The sequence below is a fragment of the Lampetra fluviatilis genome, chromosome 56 (genome assembly GCF_964198595.1).
Source record: "Lampetra fluviatilis chromosome 56, kcLamFluv1.1, whole genome shotgun sequence".
Taxonomy (NCBI): domain Eukaryota; kingdom Metazoa; phylum Chordata; class Hyperoartia; order Petromyzontiformes; family Petromyzontidae; genus Lampetra; species Lampetra fluviatilis.
The window spans coordinates 2,037,428-2,054,991 of NC_136330.1; the positions used below are offsets into that span (position 1 = coordinate 2,037,428).

Consider the following 17,564-nt stretch of genomic DNA (forward strand, 5'->3'; position numbering starts at 1 on the left):
GTTTAGCCAAGCTAATTATGTGAAGGTGTGGGGCATGGTGCCGTGGTGTAATGGTCAGCACACTCGACTTGAAATCCCAAAGGTTGCCGGTTCTGTTCGATCTCGCGGCGTGGCAGTTGAAGGACCATGTTTTTTGTTTTGTTTAAACTCCACTCCTGCCTCTGTCCATGCAGCAGTGTCAACGTCAGTCGATGGGCAGGTCGCGCACCCACACACACACATCAAAGATCAAAGATACCCCTATAGCCTTAACAGACTGTCGGGGCAAGTGCTGTTAGCGAGCACCTATGAAGGCCGGAACGGTACACGAGGGGGTGGGTGGCCAGCACCACGCCCGACCGCCTTTGTCTTCCTAGTGGCAATGTTTACACACCGCACCAGGTACTCATTTGAGGCTGAGTCGACCTACACACATACACACACACAACTCTCTACATCTTCAAAGTCAGCCATTGCAGGCCTGCGCTTTCACCTGTGTTTTTTCTCCTTCCAACATTAATGTGATTTTACAAGAGGTCACAACGACGTATTGGGGCAGAAATGTGCATTTTCTTTTTCAGGAATCGTTTAAATTGTGATACAAGTCTGAAACTTGCTGGAGATATTTACAATCGTGCATCTCCAAAGATTAAAGATTTTTTTTAAAAAAAATTCTAAATTCGGCTGCCATATCTCCAAGATGGCCACCATCTTTTTTGGAGGACATTTTTGAATTTTAGGGGGCTGTTTATTGTTGTCATTAAGTAACCCTAGGAGATAATACATGGCGAACCTGGTACTTGTATCACCACTCGAACGATGATTCACGTTATCTGATCCACTCACAGTACGGTACTGGGTTTTAGACGCAAGGATCCAATGGTGTTTGACTTTAATGTGAATGCCACGGTAATTACACAGCAGCATGCATTGTACTCGCACGGTAACCCGCACGTTGTTGATCACATTGTAATTCTGTTATATGTAATGGTATACTGTAATGGGTTTTCAATTCTCGCCAAAATATAACGTTTGTCTTGCAACACCCGCACTGTCTGATTATTCGTGTACGTTCACGTGTGTCCACCTATGCATAGGGATGTCCTCTGGCACCTACAGGGGATGTCCTCTGGCTCCCACATCATTGAACACAATCTTTGACCACGTGGTTCGAGAAACGTCCCATGGCTGTGTAGGGGTGTTAGAGAGAGAGCCGTTATGCATGGCAGCTTATGGGAAACAAACACAGTGGGCGGGGCTACGTGAGTGCACGGGGGGGGGGGTGCTCTCAACGACGTCCGCACCAGGCAGCCCGGGGCCCCACCCCTCAGCGGGGGTTGAGTATAAAGGGGGATGTGTCAGAGGGCTCGGGGCAGAATGTAAAAGCTAAACCAGTGAAGACCGAAGATCGTCTAGCTAGAGCCCTGGACTCCCCTGGGACGCCACCCTTGTCAGGGCCGCGCAGGACCGAGCCAGCGGCGTGGTCCCGAGAACCAGAGCTAGTGCTCTGGGACTCCGGGTACCGTAGCCCGACTTACCAGTGTCGGGCCAGACAGCCTCCCCTAGCCCGTTAGTGGAGGACTAGGAGGTAGGTCAGAGATAGCTAGCAGTGTATTCCCAGCTAGCCGGGTGAGGGGGCCGATACCCCCTCCAGTATTGTATGTCCGCGGTTGTGACAACTGTTGCGGAATAAATACGTGTGCCTCAACCCCGGGTGTCCAAGAGTCCTCAACGTTATTACAGCTGTACCGGAGGAATTTCCATCCGGTCCAGATAGAATTGGAGGCTGATCGATGCTCCCTATTGGTCAACCATGTTATTATGTATGCCGATGATCTGGTGATTGCTGCTCACTCAGAGGAGTTGGATGCTACATATGTAGTTGCTACATTATATGTAGTAGCTACATACGTAGCTACTACATATATAGTAGCTACATATGTAGTAGCTACTACATAAGTACAACTATATATGTACATATGTAGCTACTGTTGCTACTAGGATAATCCGGCACTGGGTACCAGCGGTGTCAAGATCGGCCTCTGTGTATGAGGCTCGTGAAGGACGCTGCGACTGGGCAGCTGGAGGCAGTCGCCATACAGAAAGAACGAAGGGCAAAGGAGCAACGCTCACAACAACGAGCGGAGCGGCGGGTGGATAAAACACAGCAAGTTGGCACAGTAGGGGGCACAGATGGTGCATCGGGCCACTCATCTTGGTCAGGCTTGGCACCTGGGTCTGTCCCGTGACCTGCGAGTGGGCGTTCGACACTTCTTACATGAAATGACGTTTATAGGTGTTTATATTTTGTGTGCTTTTAATTAGTTTACGATATGAAATTGGCATAAACATAAAAGTAGACGAAAAAATAAATATCCTGCTGTTAAAAGTTACCGTACCGTACTTACCGCTCCAATCTCGAGAACCCTGTATGGGGCAATGTACTACCACTAACGCTCTTGTTTCAACAACTTGATGCGTTGAAACACGTCGGCTTTCGCGACCAATATCATCCATAATAGACGTTTTTGGCTTAGATTTAAGCGATCTAACCCAAAAAAACTCTATTATGGGTGATGCGTTTGACGATCGCCGGACTGATGCGAACACAACGGAAAACACAACGCACTGCTCACCGGGGCGCACTGTCTAATTGATGTTTTAATCACTGGAGCTATTAGTCATGTAAATGTTATACACGTGCAGTATGTTCAGTGTTTGAGCTCTATGTAGTGTATAATGTCCTGTATACAATATTTGATACTCAAATCAAGCAAAGCTGCTTTTTGTCACGCCATGGTGCCAATCGCCGGATTAGTCCCGGCCTTGTTGGATGTTGGAAGCTGGATAATCGATGATCAACTGAAGTTTAACAACGTTACATTCCCAACCACTGTCTCATAATAAGACGCATACAATACACAAGCACCGACCGACGTAACACGCACAGCATACACATGACATAGTCAAGATATAGGTGTCCGAGTTGCATTGAACTGGCCACCGCTGGATTGCAAGTCCAACATGCAAACTATGATAGCTGCACACAAATTTGTGTACATTGCTAATTGTTATATGATTAAACATGCCTTCCCGGTAACTATTTACATTGACGAACCATGTAACATCTGCCTTAAAACCAGCAGTGTGCAGTCCCTAAAATATCAACGTAAGATGACGCATTATATAGCGCTATACAATGTCAAATAAGGCACAGGACTTAAAAGAAAATATATTTGGTCTCATGCGTTTAGTGCGAGTGTTCATGGCGACGCAGCAGAACTCTGTCGTGCTCCCCGTGGCGATTTAGACGTCTGCTTAGCCTCGCTCGACGTCCGTCACTGGGCCGATTGTTTCTCGCAAGACACGAGAGGCAGCTCAGTGTTTTCTGCGCCATCGGCGGGCGCTACAACCTCGGAGGGCTCCGGCCGAGAAGGGGCCGAATCCGAGTCCGGGGCGCTGAACTCCTTCAAAAAATCCCAACTTCCTGGCAGCGTCCCGGACGCGAACAAGCGCCTCGTGGCGAAACACGCGGCGACGTTGGCCGTCAGCGAGAGCAGCATGCAGAAGGTCTTCATGGGAAGAGCCTGGTGGACCAGGCCGTCCACCTCGTAGTAGCCGGGGTAGCGGATGAGCGCCGGCATCTTGATGAGGGGCTCTCCGCCCGTGACCCTGAAGAAGAGCCCCGTGACCAGCCCGACGATGAGCCCGTAGCCGTTGGACGCCCCGAAGAAGAGCACGCAGCAGAACTGCGGGAAGATGATGATGTAGGTGAAGTCTCCGCTCCAGAACCACAGGGTGAAGGTGGAGCTCGTCTCGAGGGCCAGGATCGTGGCCAGCGAGCCAACGGCGAGCACCGCACCCCTCAGCGCCCACATGGACTCGCGGTCCGAAGCCTGCCGGGCAACGCACAATCGCGCTGTTCATTTCGACGTGTGTGTGTGCACGCGCAAACAAGATGAGTGGCCGCCGCCGCCGTGCGATGGTCGTTGCGCTGCACTTACGTTGCACCGGGTCGTCATTTCGACGATTTTTCCAACGTGCGGCGGTGAAAATAATGTACAATTGCACGTGTGTACACGGTTACGCGCACATACGACATTCTTGAAGAAAATCGTGATCCTAAAATTGCAACAATCAATTGAAAGAGAAGGGGAATTAAATTCTCCACCCCTACAAATGAAGAGTACCGGTAACGGGGGTTCATTTCAACAGAGTCACTCCGGCTCTGCGACCCCGAAAAACAGTAACAATGCCCGGCACACCACATCCACCATATCTCTCGCTATGGCTGCGGCTACCGTTCACGTTTAGTGAGATTCATCTTCTTGGTTCTTTCGGTAAAGTCACGTAGAAGGGAAATAAGAAAATAAGAAAAATAAAACATAATCAAATAATTATTTTATTATATGTTTTTTATGTTTTTTATTACATTTTTTCCCTTCTACGTGACTTTACCGAAAGAACCAAGAAGATGAATCCCTGCAGTCACGAAAACTTTAAATCGAAGTTTAGTGAGATGTTAAGCCCACGAACACCACGAGAAGGGACAGTGTGTGGGAGGCTCGGGATTCAGAGCATTGAGCCGGCATCATTGAGAGACCTTACGATAAAAATTTTAGTAGCCAACCTTGATTGAATCGAGCTCTCCCGTACAATGTAATGAGTTGATGATTTAAACCCAATTTCCATAGATTCTCTTTAAAAAAGAAAGTTACATTTGATGTTTTCACTTAGGTTGGATATATTCCAGTTCTGAGAATTTTCTAAATATTCACTTTACTACCAAGCCGTAGGTCACAATTGTCCAAGGAATCTCAAAAGTAGTTACTTGTAATGATTTAATCTACCCTTTCCTAACACGCGGGGGAACAAAGATGTCACTTGAGACATCATCCTGGACCAGAGGTCGCGGATCTCAGACTCAGCTCCGTTTTCCCTGCCTTCTGTGAGCTGTTTCCCTAACACGTGACATAATGCACTGCTCTAGGAGAGTTACAAATAGACCCATCAACTCACGGATACTACGCCGAATGCACACAAAAATTGGGAATTGAGGCACAATTTTTGTTCATTTTATTTTAAACCGCAGCACCTGGGGGCGGATGATCTGCGTGTAGACGTTGCGAGTGAACAGCGAGCCAGCCGACAGGAGCGCCGAGTCCGCGGACGACATCACCGCAGCGGCCAGCGCCCCGATGCCCATGATGGCGATGTAGTTTGGGCAAATGTGCTGCAGCACGATGGGCACGATCATGCCCTCCTCGCCCCTCTCGTGCGGCGAGGGGAGGCCGTAGGTCGTCATGTTCCAGTCTGCGCGACAGGGGGCACGTGGGATCGGTCACAGCCGGCACAGGCTACGGGAGAACACCTCACTCTTTACGGATCGTGGACACGCGGCGATTCGATGCTTGCGCCGAATTGTGCATGCAAGAATGTATTATTTTCGTGTGAAATTTTTATTCTGGAAACGAATGGTTACCCAGATTTTTATCTGACAATACATCGAATTTGCCAGGAGGCAGTGAATTGTTACAAGCCTGATGGACCGAGCTGTTACAAGCCTGATGGATCCAGATAACTGTCAGGCTAAATCAAAGCCAAAAAATTAAAGCCATCGTTTTTATGGGTGGTGCGGTGGTAAAAAATGCAATTGTAACGGCCAAATAAGTAAACATTTTCAAACACCTGTTGAGCATGGCATTCTCACTCCTCGGATTATATTCCGACTCCCTGGATTCAAACTCCAAACGTACAGACGTCGGGCGTCGGGATCAAAACCCACGACCTCCCGCGTACCAGGCGAGGCAATTAACCTGTCGCCGCCGCGACGCCCCAAAATCCCCGCAACAATCGGCACACGTGCCACCGCCACTGCCTGCCGAGTCCCGCTCGCCGAACCCTTTCCTCGCCCCCCCCCGACGAGTAATTACCGGTGCTCACCGCGACCGCTCCGATGAGGACTGGCGGGACGGCGAGGATGAAGGTGATGAAGGCGGAGGCGAGCGAGATGACCTGCGCCTGCTTCACGGAGCCTGTCGCGAGTATCCGCTGGAAGTACGCCTGCCACGGGATATTGCCGAGAACCTGCAACCAGCACGGCCGTCAGCACGTGGGACACCGCGTGCACAGGTCCACCTCGCTCGACGCGCATCACCGGCCACGCGCGACGGCCGGGAAGGGCTGACGAGCACGAACGAGGGGGGGGGGGCTCTTTACGTTAAAAACGCATCACGTTTATCAATAACAACACCCGTCTCTGTGCGTGTGGCCTTAAAAGAGAAATATTTATTTGTTAAAGGGGAGAGAGCGGTGGCGTCGTGGTTAGCGCGCTGCGCTACGAACCCGGCGGCCAGAGTTCAATTCCAGCTCAGGGCGACGATTATAATCTTAACTGGTTCTGGGCTTCCCCTAGGTCGACTCAGTCTCAAATGAGTACCTGGTATGGTGTGTAAATGTCGCTACTGGGGAGACAAAGGCGGCTGGGCGCAGTGTTGGCCACCCACCCCCTCGTGTGCCGTGCCAGCCTTCATAGGTGCTCGCTAACAGCACTTTCCCCAAAAGTATATTCAGGCGCCATTGTAGCAGAATCAGGCAGGGCAAGAAATGTATTTGACCAGAGTAAACCGAGGTCAGCAGGTCGTTAGGCCAACACCGTGTGACTGCCCCCCCCCCCCCTCCGGGTGGCGTCGGCAACGCACGCGGGCTCCCGCTGAAGAGCGCTCCTCACCATGTAGAGCATGTTGTCGATCCAGCGCGTGATGTCCCTGGTCTCCAGGCGGCCCCGCCAGGGCTCCTGGTAGACGGTTTCCGTCAGCGTGGTGCCAATGTTCTTCACCGCCGGGTTCATCATGGCAAACGGCACGCACACCACCTGCCAGAGGGGATGGAACGCGCGCCGCCAAAATGCAAGTGTGACGGGCGACTCGACCTGCGGTTGGGTAACTGCCTGATGCAACAAACTAAGCCGGCGTATGCACACAAATCTTTTTTTTTAAAGATGGCCAAGCATCCTCATGTAGAACCACAGAGCTTTGGGAATTGTCGGCGCCATTTCTGGCAGCCTCCCCCCCCGCTTGTCTGTGGATTCCCGCGCCTCTGAAATCGTTCTCACTCCCTCCCTCCCTCTCGCTGAGAGTGAACGAAAACCGCGCGCGTTACAATCTCTCAAAACATTTTTTTTACTGCGGATTAAAAGTGACGGCACTGCAATATATTCCTGGACGTGACAAAATGTCATGGGATCAATTGGTTAGCATCAGAAAGGCAAGGCCAGGCATCAAGTTGATTGAGCCAGGGATCGGCTTAAAGATGACAGGCTGACGAGCCCCAGAGCTGGCAAAGCACTGAGCAGGCAGCAAGACGAAGTCACAGAGAGAGGTGGTGACGAGACAGGTGGTGACGAAACAAGTGGCAACATAACGGTGCCAAGGATTGACAAGGCCTAGGACAGATGGAGAGGCACCAGGGGTGTCGGGCTTAGCAAGGCCCAACGCAAGTGTTGTCACCTGTCCTGGATTTCTCAGGAACGTTTTTTTTTAAGGTATCCGTCCTAGGAAATCTTTACATCTTCCAGAAACATTAAACATTAATAGTCTCGGGGATTGTCGGTGACATGTAGTTTTCAACCCACAATTGTAAAGTGTGAAAAGGGTGATGTTTAATTTAAACAAAGGTGGCATGAAGGCAGTGGGGAGGGGGGTAGCGTTGGCAGGGCAGTGAGCTCAAGGAACACGCATCAGGACTCGGCAACAGGCAGAGGCAGATCATGAGAAGCGCTTAACTTAAGCCAAGTCAGCTCAACATCTCACGTGGGCACACAACTTCCACCCCCCCCCTGTGAACACGTGGTCAAGAGCTGCGTCCTCCCACCAGCCCGACGACGATGAAGACGAGCTGGACGACGTCGGTGTAGGCCACGGAGTAGAGGCCCCCCAGGAGGGTGTAAACGATGGTGATGAGGGCCGAGATGATGACCGCCACGGTCCTGTTGATGTCCACGATGACGCTGATGGTGGAGCCTGACGAAACACGTGCGCAAGTCCCTTAGACTCCGCAGATCACAAGCGCTGAACTTCACTGTCGAAATTCATCGCACCTCGGTCTGACGGTCGCACAATGCGAAAAATTGCATCACGCTTCGGTCAATATTAAGACAAAGTCCCCCCCCCCCCCCACCAGCCCCCCGGTGCAGCCTTCACAGATTACGAGGGCAAGTGCTGTTAGCGAGCACCTGCGAAGACCAGTCGCAGGTATCGGAGGCCCCTTTGCCAACAGCGGCGTGAACAGGCCGCAGCTTTTACTGCAGCCAGATATGTGGCGGAAGTTTGCGAGTTCAACACCTTGTCGGGGTTTGGCTCAGCCCATCAACCTTCTGAGATTGTCCTATGGTTAGACTCGTCCCTACAGATGGACTCACCCCTTTAGGACAACAAAACTAAACACAAGAACAAGCCCTTCTAAAGAAATTCGTTTTCCGTTGAGCACGTAGGCTTTCGCGACCAATATCATCCACTAGCATTTGGCCCGTCCAAGGACGGGTGTATTGCGGTAAACCTGAAACTTGCAAGCGGAAAGCAGACCGCGACGTGATATTCATCGCATCAATTCGTGTGCAGTTTGTAAGGGCGCGGTGACACAGACCTATTTCATTTAAAGGTTATAATCCCTCGTTCATCACGACGTCCTTTTTACTTCGATGTCTCAACAGCGTGACGGAGACCGCGTGACGTGAGGGTTCTGCCTTTGTAGTGAGGGTTGTGAGTTGACGCCGAGGAGGGGGGAGAAGGCACCTCGCCCCCCACATGTGGAATGACGTCACCTGCTCATGATTATTAATGAGGGGGGCTGGTCGACGTGGAGTGATGTCACGCTAGGGATACACAGACATTATTGGCTCATTATAATAGTAAATAATAGTATTAAATAATACAGGGGGGGGGGTTTGTACGCGCTTTAACCCCAAAAAAACTTGTATTATAGAAATTAGTTTTCAATTTAGATTAAAAATCGCACAGCTCCAGTGGACTTCCTAACGTGAACAGGAAACATCTTTGAACTTTTGAATTCGTGATGTTTTAACGGCTTTTTTTCTTTCATTTCATCTTCTTCACATTTCTCGACGACACCGCGCGAGTGGCGGCGCGGGCGTCTTACCGAGCGCGGCGAGGACGGCGGCTGCCCAGAAGAGGTCACCGAAGGTGGCGGGGAGGTAGAAGAGAGCGCCCATCCACCTGCCGTAGCGCATCTGGAAGGGGTCGAGCATCGTGACGTAGCGGCGAGAGCGCATGGGCTTGACGAAGAAGAGCGCGGCTGTGGCGTGGCGGGCGGGTGACACCGCGGGCAAACGTGGAATGAGATTAGGAGCGAAATTGCACCATCGGACGAGCTGTACGCATGTCGGCAGCGTGTCGAACACCGGCGGTGGTGGAGCGGTTTGCGCGCACCGCTGCGCTACGAATCCGGCGACCCCCTCCCTCCCCCCCTCCTCCCCCCCGGTTCGATTTGCGCTCACGGCCAACACCAGTGACGATTCTCATGAACCGGTGCTGGGACCTCCCCTAGGTCGTCTCAGCCCCAAATGAGTACATCTGGTGTGATGTGTAGACATCGCCATGAGGGAGACAAAGGTGGCGGGGCGTGGTTGTTGGGACACCCATCCCCCCCCCCTCATAGCTGCTACTCGCTGAAAGCACTTGCCCCAGCAGTCTGTCAGAGGCTATACGGGGGATCTTTGTCTTCGTACACCGCCGTTAATGTACGCGCATGCCACCGACGTCGCTGCACACCAAAGACAAAGACCTCCCGTGTAGCCTTTAACAGACCGCTGGGGCAAGTGCTGTTAGCGAGTTCTGTTAGCACCTTAGCGAGGTGCTGTTAGCGTCAAGGAGAATACATCGTCATCACGCGACACCTCCAATCATCCTCGCAGCAGCAGCAGCGGCTTTTGGCTGCCTATGTTGAGCTTCTTTCGCACCGTACGTAGCCATCCTTGCTAATCGGCGGTGCGGGCGGGCGGGGGGTGAACGGACGACAAACTAAAAATATACATTTTCTTTGGGCCTTTCGGTGAAGCAATGTAGATAGAAAAAAAGAACTAAAATCAAAGACACGACGTTTCGATCGCAACACGAGCAATCGTCTTCTACCTCCGTGGCTTTACCGAAAGACCCAAAGAATATGAATTCCTGCAGTCACGAAAGATTTAAGTCAAAAATGTAAAGAAAATAATGAATATATAAATATATAACGAGAATAAAAAAAAAAACACAAAATAAATCAGCACCGAGCGCCCGAGGGGGGGGTTTAGGGGTGGGTAAAAGGGATCTATTTTAGTAATAGGTTTTTACCCTTTAAACTGGTACAAAAACTGACACCTTTATACAAGGCATCATGTTTGCAATAACCACAACACAAGCAGTCAAAATGCAAACAAAAATAAACAACTCCGATGATGATAATGATATGCACTGTCCTTGAAGTTGATTGGTCCACACCCGAGACAGCTTTTCTCAGAGCCTAGTCTCCACTGGTGTTGGACCAGATGACGCCAAAAGGCCTCACACAGCCTCACATATAAAAGAGGACCCCCCCCCCCCTCCCCCACATCAGACTGCCTCTCTGCTGCTTCCCCCGCTCGTGAACAAGGGGACGACCTCGCCTCGCACGTTAAGCCAACAACCTCTCTGTCTGGGGGCAAAACAAACACAAATTTAATCTGGTTTAAGACAATAGATTTTTCCCCTTTTTGTCTGGCAACAAAACTTCAATCTGGTGTGTTTTTGTTTCCAGCGGCTTGTCATTGAAAACTTACAGCCGGCCGCAAAAAATGTCATAGCATGAGTTTGCAATGTGTGGAAAAGTTGTGATCAAATTGACTTTGAAGTTGGAGGGGGGGGGTCTGAACACGCACTCCCCACTTTGTCGTTGTAAATGGTTCGAGGCAGACGCGCACGCGATTTAAATTGCAATTGGCAGGTGGGTAGCGCTGCGACTGTTGACGATTGAAATAATCGATTAGATTATTGCTTTGATTCATCTGTAATAATAATCATAAAATCGGTGTACATTTTCCACATTATAACTCGAACCTGCTACATTGACCACAATGGAAAATAAACTAAAAACATGAATAATGAACTCGCCTGGGGGAGAGTGAAGCATATCCATCCCTTCATTCACAATCTGTTTTTGCTTGTGTGTTTGATTTTCAAGTATCGTCTAGAGTTTCATTACCAGTCGCATCAATTAAACATTTGATTAAAATCAAGCAGCATACAGAACAAGCAAACATACGAACTGCTCTACATCCCATCGCCACAAGCTTAGATTTGATAATTTTGAAATAAATGTTGCTTATTTAAACTTAAAATGTAAGTTTTATATATATATACATTTTGTTTGCCACTTTGCGAAATTGATTGTCAGTTCCGTAGGTTGACAGTGTCAAAATGTCTCGTGAAAGTCTGACACCAAATTGTTTTTTCAACACGTTGGGCGTGCCCAGACGCCACCGCAGATTGAAAAGGCATACTCTGTTGAACTTCTCTCGCACCGTACACAGCCAGCGGCGTTTTGGGAGGATTTCACTCCAGTGGGCTCGACCCTGCGGGGTCTGCGGACATCAGGAATCCATTGAAGACTTGTTAGAGCTAGAAAACAAATCAGTGGTACTGCCCTGCAATTGCCTGCTCGTGCCACTGTTGTCAGAAGTGCCTCTCAAATCGAGGGGACCACTGCAGCTCCCCCCGAGTGGCGAGTTTTTGACCGAATCTTCCACGCAGGTCAGAAAATCTTAAAACGGGGCCAGGGAGTACCCACACATGCCACCACCCACGCGACCACAGACTGGTCACGTGGCCCAACGTTAATGGAACGCTGGGGCACGTCCACTGCAGGGTGCTCGTTGCGAATAATAATAATAATCACCTTACCCACGCAGAGGCTGATGGCAGCGCCGAAAGGGAACTGGTTCCAGGCCAGTCCAAGCCCCGGCGTATACACCATCTCCGCCGTGCCGTTAATGTACGCACCTCCCACCCACGTCGCTGCACAGCGAAGACAAAGATCCCCCGTGTGGCTTTAAACAGACTGTTGGGGCAGGCAAGTGCTGTTAGCGAGTACTCGTCAAGGAGCTTAAGCCATCATCACGCGGTCATTCTCGCAGCAGCAGCAGCGGCTTTTGGCTGGACATCGAACAAAGACGGTCACCGCATCGCGCACTTTCAGATGCTATATACACTACACTATGCACTACACCAGGGGTGTCCAAACTTTTTGCAAAGAGGGCCACATTTGATAAAGTGAAGATGCCCGGGGGCCAATAGTTCCTTTTGACATTGTTTTAACCACAAAAGTTACGTGGAAATACACACTGTTATAAAACTATTTTCATTGTCACAATTACCTTTATTTTTCAAATGACAATGTAACCAAATATAAGCCACTCGGGCAGACGGGAACAACTCGAAAAACGCAATTCTGCCTTTCATTCAGTCAGATAACATTGAACAAACTGTATAGAATACCTTAAATTTCCATGAGTTTTATGATGTATTTATTCTGACAGAGCTGGCGAGCCATAAATAACACATTATAAGACCGAAGCTGCGGGCCGTATGAAATCTGCCCGCGGGCCGTGATTGGCCTGCGGGCCGGACTTTGGACAGGCCTGCACTACACGATGCACTGCAAAATACACTGCACATCACCGGCGCGGCTCACCTGTGGCCGTGAACACCCCCAGGAGGGCACTCATCTTGCGGTCGCCCACCATGGCCACCTCGCTGCGCGAGCCGCCGGACTTCTTCTCGATCCTCTTGGACTTGCGCGAGGCCCAGATGCCCGTTGCCAGGATGGCCGCGTAGAAGACGACAAGGACCACCAGGCCACCGACGTTAACGGCCATCGCTGTGCGCGATCTCGTGTCCCGCGCCGTGACCCCGTTCACCTTCACGCGGACGCTGGAAGACACGTCGGACCAGACGGACACGGCAAGTCCTCGCTTAGCGTTGTAACGCGGAAGAGGCGCGTTATAGCGAACACGCGTCGTCGCTCACACGTCGTTCACACGTTATAGCGAACGCGTGTTCGCTATAACGCGCCTCTTCCACGTTACAACGCTGTCGAACAGCTTTCTTGAGCTGCTGTGCCGGTAAGCGGTGCGACACGGCACGCGGTTTGACAGAGTAACGTGGCGGCGTACCCTCGCACGCGCTACATCGTATCTCGCCAAACGTTAACCCTCGTTGCGTTCCCTGTTCACGGGGGGGGGAAATAGTTTTTCTGTTAACGCGGAACTTTTCATCAGGGACGCATCTAACTGCGGTGCACGACCATAGACAGTCGGGGCAAGTGCTGTCAGCGAGCAGCGCGCGTGAGAAGCCGACACACGAGCGGGTGGATTGTACACGTGTTATTTTTGTCGAGTGAGTTTCTGCGCACACAATGCCCACCGACTCAATGATGACGACAATCAAGGCTTGTCGTGTTGGAACTGCTTTTTGTGGTTCGTTTCCTGTCCTTCCCCCGCACCTCCGATTAGCACGCTTGGGGACATACGATGCGAAAGAAGTTCAACATACAAAGACAGAGATCCCCCGTTTAGTCTTCACAGACTGTTGGGGGAAAGTGCTGTTTGCGAGTACCACATACGAAGGCCGGCACGGCACACGAGGAGATGGGTGGCCAACACCATGCCCGGCCGCCTTTGTCTCTCCACAGCTGGTGTTTACACAGCCCGCGCAATGTACTCGTTTGAGGCCGAGTAGACCTCGGGGAAGCCCACGACTGGTTCAAATGTTCACTGCTGTTGCGAGTGGGAATCCAACTCGGGTCGGCGGGTTTGTAGCGCAGTGCGCTAACTACTGCGCCACCGCTCCCCGTTACACAAGCACCCATGACGACAGGAATTCCTAGTTTAACCATTTAAAGTCGCTCAAGACAGCCCATTTAACCCATGCGTGTATTTTCTCGGTTACCGTAATAGTAATACTACGAGTCTTTATTCGTCTTGTTTGTGGGGTTAGATCACGTGAATACGAAGCTAAATTGCGTCGTGATTCACCCTCCACATGACACGGCTAAAACAATCTGCATCCCACTGGGATTTTTGCACAGCGTTGGTGTACGGTGCTTTTTTTCTGGAAGACTTTTCAGTTTTTTCCTGTATTTTTCTGTCTGTGGATCGTCACTTTAAGATGTTTTCTTGTTCATGTTTTGTTTTTTTGTTTGTTGCGGTTGCACCCGATTCAAGAGCCGAATGGCTCACAGGGCTTTACCAAATAAATTAAACTGAAACTGGATTTAAGTTGTCGCGTGAACAAAACATGCCAATCCAGATACTCAATCGATTAACCTAACACGTATTTTACGTTTGCTCTTGCTATTAAGACACAAAAATAAAAAAAATAAACGATCACTATGACGCAGTTGTTTATCAAATGCTTTTTTTAATCTCCATCTGTAATTCTGTGGCTACAGGCGACGTTAAAACGGTTATCTTCCTGGAACTAAAATGGAGAGAAAATGTGTTTATCCAATTAGTAAGAAGAGTAACGCGACCTTTAGTAATGTTGTTTAGTGTTCACGTGTAGGTATTGAGGGTCACGTAAGATCACCGTGCAGTGCAGGATTAGCGTCGTCGCAAAAGTAGCGACACATACCAAGGACCCCGCAGTATCAAGCTCTCAATTCCGGTTCAGTGATTCTGCACTTGCTCTATTACTATAGTACTATGCCGCCTTCAACTTTTACGAACGACTGAGTGTTTAAGGTTAGCGATTTTGTCGTATTATCCGGCTGTATAGCAGATACAAAAAATGCAATTACTTTACTATGCAAGTTAAAAATGTGTGTGTTTTAATATTTACGTTTTTTTATTAGGGCCCCTTTATAACATCAAGCTACAGACCCGCACTCGCTTCATCCGGCATCGACACCGTGCGGCAATTCATCAATAGTAACTGGGACTTCAGTAGCTTCTAAGCAAGACGTAAGATCGGCGAAGAGGTTCAATGACACAACCCACGATAGCAGCAGGGACTTCAGGTGGTGCATCTCATCAGCCGCATCGGACCGGTGCACGCAAAACCGTGGACCGGGTTTCAACATTCATTGCCTCGTGGGCAGTCAGGCTTTCCTCGAATGCGGGAGAAATGCCGCCGTGCGTGTTGGAACTTCTTTCGCACCGTACGTAGCCAGCCGCGCTAATCGGACACGAGTCGCGTGTTGAACGCAAAATGATATGACGATACGTAACAAGAGCAATAGTTGCGCGTCATTGTGGACAATGTAAAATAACTTGGTAAAGCAATAGCATGAAGCTGAAACGCCTCTTTTAATTCAACGCATAGCTATCCGATGAAACAAAAATAACAATGATTGCATCAAGTAAAAGCCAGAAACTGTAGGCACCGAAAAAACCCGAAAAAGTTCACTTACGGTTAAAGTTGTAGCTCCTTGTCGGGCTTGCTGCTCACAAATGCGGGTTAACGCCTCGATATTCGGTTAAAATAAGCGAACTGGACCCACGTCACTCATGAATATTCATCAGTCGACAGGCAGTTTGTGTAAGGGGCCGTCCATAAAATGACGTAACGCGATTTTGGACGTTGACCCCCCCCCACCCTCGTCACACGGCGTCACAAAAGTCAGACCCCCCCCCTCAAATATGACGTCACAAAGCTGTGCTTCCCCCCCCCCCAAACCATTTTTCCATTTTGCAAATAAAACATGCATAACATCGCTTTAAACTATTGCCATAGTGCGTATTTAATGTGGCGCTGCACTCTGATGTTGTAGGAGAAAACATTTATTAAAAAGTATATTTAATTAAGTGGAACGCGTTGTCTATATTTATTTAAAGTTGCGCTTTTTGATGTGACGTCACATTTCCCAAACCCCCCCCCCCTCGTCACACATCGTCACAAATGTCTCACCCTCCCCCCTCCCCAGGTGCGTGACGTCATTCATGGACGGCCCCTAAGGGGTTAAATCATCGCAGGTTGTTCATCCCGAAGCAACATCCACGACAGGGAGGTGGCTAAAGAGCAAGGGGGGGGGGGGGCTTTTAACCCCAGATCGCATTGCAGTCAATACATAGACAAGCAAACATGAGGTTTTGGCTCAAGACATCCGAGACATGTGAAATGCCAACATTTCGTAAGCTGGCGGGAATGGCGATGTGATTAACGGGTTCATGTTCCTCCTCTTCCCTCAACCAAAGACAAAGTTCCCCCCCCCCATAGCCTTTGGGGCAAGTGGTGTAAGCGAGCACCCATGAAGGTCGGCACCGGCACATAAACAATAATAATTTAATAACACCAACACCCCCGCCATTCGCCACGAAGTGACGGTGACGTCTCCACGGCGCCCGTGCCAGGCTATGTGCACTTTGAGGCCACTTGAAGCATCGAGGACTCGCTGCTGACAGGTCACGGGACAGACCCAGGTGGTGCCATGGGTTGGCTGACTGAGATGACCGGTAGATGCACCAGCTGTACCATGTGTCAACTTGCTGCATTTTATTCGCCGGGCGCTCCGCTCGTTGTTGTGAGCGTCGCGCCTCTGCCCTCCGTTGTTGTTGGAGGGCGACTGCCGCCAACTGCCCAGCAGCAGCGTCCTTCACGAGCCTCCTCCGCAGAGGCCGATCTTGACACCGCTGGTACCGGTCATCGGCAAGTCCACTCAGCTCCACATCCTCCCGTACCGCATCAGCTCCATCTCTTCTCCAGCCCGTGTCGTGTCCGTTTAGCAGCCCCCTCTATGCGGCCAAACAGAAGTTGCTTGAGCTTGCGGTGGCTGGGAATGCGGGCTACACGACCCAACCTCCACCCGACACGCACGCACCTTTGCAGGCTCCATTTCAGACGACAGATGATGTAAGAGGAATCGACACGAAGCACTAATCAAAGTTTAAAAGTTTTGTTTCTTCTGCGCATTCGTCCTCGCCGCTACGCTTGGACACGACACGGCAACAAAACGATCCGCGCTAGGCGGGTCGCGGCGTTTGCGTGCGCTGTGGGACGGAGTTGCCAAAAATAACTAAATTAACTACGATTTTGACTTCCGTTAATTCGAGTCCCGCCATGAGGTTCGATTGCTGCTGGGTTGCAAGATGAAATGTGGCAGAGTGCCCATAGTTTAGGATTGTGTCAGAGTAAACTGGGCTGCCATGGTAAACTAGATAACCGTGATGAAGAGTCAAGTTTACCATGGAAATTAAGTTTGCCACGGGAGTCCAATTTACCATGGCAATCGTGACTCGGTGTTTCGTAATGCTGCCAAGCCTTGGCCATCACCTCCCGTCCAGCGGCACACGGGAGAAGAGAAGCGACACTTTTTTGTTGTCCCGCCCAACGTTTGCAGTCTTCAAGTAATTGTAAATTAACCGATTATAATTGGTCAAGTAATTTAATTTCTTTTTTCATGTACAGATTTTTTATTTGAAATCGAGGCAAGCGCGCGCGTAGCTCAGTAACACGCCAGTGGTCTCTGGGGAGGGGGATACAAAAACACGCCCAGGGCGGAGGGGAACTCTCCGGCACTCGCACAAAGCATCGGTGTGGGTCAGGGGGATGCTCCCT

At 50.3% G+C, this 17,564-nt stretch overlaps 1 protein-coding gene across 1 annotated transcript; it reads right to left on the reverse strand.

Moving 5' to 3' along the window:
* Nucleotides 1-2,526: 2,526 nt before the first annotated feature.
* Nucleotides 2,527-12,886, reverse strand: LOC144950063 (high-affinity choline transporter 1-like). The gene is made up of 8 exons (XM_078880060.1): nt 12,703-12,886; nt 11,913-12,026; nt 9,136-9,291; nt 7,852-8,000; nt 6,710-6,853; nt 5,913-6,066; nt 5,075-5,292; nt 2,527-3,875 (listed from the first exon to the last, which is right to left on the reverse strand). Exons 1-8 carry the CDS (start codon nt 12,884-12,886, stop codon nt 3,318-3,320), a joined length of 1,677 nt encoding a protein of 558 aa, XP_078736186.1. The 3' UTR covers nt 2,527-3,317.
* Nucleotides 12,887-17,564: the final 4,678 nt, after the last annotated feature.

Excerpts from the sequence above, each read along its gene's own strand:
- LOC144950063 (XM_078880060.1), bottom strand. The coding sequence starts at position 12,886 with ATGGCCGTTAACGTCGGTGGCCTGGTGGTCCTTGTCGTCTTCTACGCG. Across the intron at positions 5,293-5,912 it reads AGCGGTCGCGGTGAGCACCG|ACTGGAACATGACGACCTAC; the intron begins GTAATTACTCGT and ends CCTGTCGCGCAG. Across the intron at positions 3,876-5,074 it reads CGCAGATCATCCGCCCCCAG|GCTTCGGACCGCGAGTCCAT; the intron begins GTGCTGCGGTTT and ends GTTGCCCGGCAG.